The sequence below is a fragment of the Triticum dicoccoides genome, chromosome 7A (assembly GCF_002162155.2).
Source record: "Triticum dicoccoides isolate Atlit2015 ecotype Zavitan chromosome 7A, WEW_v2.0, whole genome shotgun sequence".
Classification (NCBI taxonomy): domain Eukaryota; kingdom Viridiplantae; phylum Streptophyta; class Magnoliopsida; order Poales; family Poaceae; genus Triticum; species Triticum dicoccoides.
The window spans coordinates 3,674,910-3,677,354 of record NC_041392.1 but is presented as its reverse complement, the minus strand read 5'-3'; the positions used below and the strand labels follow the sequence as shown (position 1 = coordinate 3,677,354).

The window sequence follows — 2,445 nt, the reverse complement described above, 5'->3', positions numbered from 1 at the left end:
TGAACCAAATTTAAAATTCAGGCAACTTACAGGTAGCTAAAGTGTTCTTAGAAATGTGATGTTTTACTTTTCTGTACTACTCCCTCCGTCCCATAATATAAAAACGTTTTTGACACTACATTAGTGTAAAAACCGCTCTTATATTATGGGACAGAGGAAGTAGCTGGTAGTAAAATATATTTGAATTTGGAATTTATTGTACACTAGTATACGGTATAATTCATCACGAAAATTAGTTTCAGAACGAAGAACCCTGCTAGCTAGCTAGGTTAGGGTATATATAAAATGGTGTGCATGCGCGTCCAATAACACACGAGAAACAGAAGCAAAAGCTGCTAGCTGCTTGGTGTGTGAGCTGAGCTCTGCTCTGCTAGCTCATTGGAAACAATGGCGTTCAACGACGACGAGAAGCCTCCTGCTTCTAATGTCGGCAGCACCAAGGGCCTGGTGACGATCAGCACGCCGACGTACAGCAAGGATGCGGCGGCCCTGACGGCCGACGCGGTGACGGCGGTGGTGGAGCTGAACGCCACCTCGTCGACGGCCGTCCGGGAAGGGCTGGACCTGGTGGCGGTGCTGGACGTGAGCGGCAGCATGCAGGGCGACAAGCTCCAGAGCATGAAGAGGGCGATGCAGTTCGTCATCATGAAGCTCACCCCCGTCGACCGCCTCTCCGTCATCTCCTTCGCCAGCTCGGCCAACAGGCACTGCCCGCTCCGCTCCGTCACGCAGCAAGCGCAGACCGACCTCAAGTCCATCGTCGACGGCCTCGTCGCCAACGGCGGGACCAACATCAAGGCCGGGCTGGACACCGCCCTGGCCGTCATCGCCGGCCGCGCCACCACCAAAGCCCGCACGCCCAACATCTTCCTCATGTCCGACGGCCAGCAGAGCGACGGCGATGCCAGACAAGTCGATCCCGGGAACGTGGCGGTCTACACGTTCGGCTTCGGCAAGGACGCCGACCACGCCCTGCTCAGCGACGTCGCCAAGAAGTCCCCCGGCGGCACGTTCAACTCGGTGCCCGACGGCGGGAACGTGAGCGCGCCCTTCTCGCAGCTCCTCGGCGGGCTCCTCACCATCGTCGCGCAGGACGTGCAGCTGACGCTGACGCCCAAGGCGGAAGATCCCAGCGCCCCGGACCTGGATACCATGACGGTGGCGCCAGGGACCGACTACACGCAGACCACCGACGGCGACACGGGCGTCATCACCATCAAGTTCGGCACCCTCTTCAGCGGCGAGACCCGCAAGGTGGCCATCAACCTCAAGCTCCTGGAGAGCACCTTGACGACGGCGTACGACGGGTTGGTGGCGGAGGCCCAGCACAGCTATACCGTGCAGGGCAGCCCTCAGGGCCAGACCCCGCAGGACATCGTGATACCCCGCTCCCCGGACGCGCCCGCCGACCCGCCCACCAGCGGCAAGGCGCAGGCGGTGCTGGCGGAGATGGCGCGTCGGCAGCACGCCGGCGCGATCGGCGAGGCGAGGCAGATGGCCGACGGGAAGAACCTGGAGGAGGCGCGGTACAAGCTGGCGGACGCGCAGAACGCGCTGGAGGACATCGTGCTGAACGACGGCGAGAAGCTGGTGGGCATGCTCCGGGCCGAGCTGCAGCAGCTGCTGGACCTGATGGAGACGCAGGAGCTGTACGAGGCGGAGGGGCGGCCGTACGCGCTGGCCTCGGAGACGTCGCACGGCCGGCAGCGGTACGCGGCCAGGGGCGGCGACATGGACGCCGTGCGGCTGTTCGCCACCCCGCGCATGGACACGTACCTGGAGCAGGCCAAGAAGTTCGAGGAGGACCCGACGGCGCCGCTGCCGTCCGCCGACGACGACGCCAAGGAGGAGATGGCCGCCAACCCGCTGGCCGCCATCTCGGCTCCTATCGCCTTCTACATCAAGGTGGCCATCCAGGCCCTGCAGGAGATCGAGAAGCTCGTCGCCCCGCCGACGAAATAGAAAACAAGCTACTCCATTTCATCACTCGATCTACTCCTACTGCTATGTTTGTTTCATCAATCAATTTACTGCTACGTTTTCCGTTCATTTTATCTTCATGGTTGTAACCTGGCGCTTAATTTACTTCATCGTGAGCTGAAATGAATAAAGGGGCATCTCATCATCCATGGTCAGTGTCTAATTAATCTCACTCTTTCCACTCACTTACCACTCCGTAGAACAAGAGAGAATTCCTTATTTGGTCCTTTCTTAAATATTGCTTCCCTTTTTTGCCCCAAAAATCTTTTTCTTCTTTTTTGACACTTGAACTTTATTTTATTTTTTTCTTATGTGACACTTTGATCAGTTTTGGCTAGTAATGAAGTTAAGTCTGACCTAAAAAAACTGTTTTACCCGTAGTGTGGTATATGACCAGATTATTTACATGCAAACACAGAGGTAATGTGACATACATTTTGTCATTATTAAATAAATAAACAGAAA

At 56.8% G+C, this 2,445-nt stretch overlaps 1 protein-coding gene across 1 annotated transcript; it reads left to right on the top strand.

The window, feature by feature from the left end:
• Positions 1–296: 296 nt before the first annotated feature.
• On the top strand, positions 297–2,129 carry LOC119329635 (E3 ubiquitin-protein ligase WAV3-like). The gene has a single exon (XM_037602693.1). It carries the CDS (start codon positions 388–390, stop codon positions 1,960–1,962), a length of 1,575 nt encoding a protein of 524 aa, XP_037458590.1. The 5' UTR covers positions 297–387; the 3' UTR covers positions 1,963–2,129.
• The last annotated feature ends 316 nt before the right edge of the window (positions 2,130–2,445 follow it).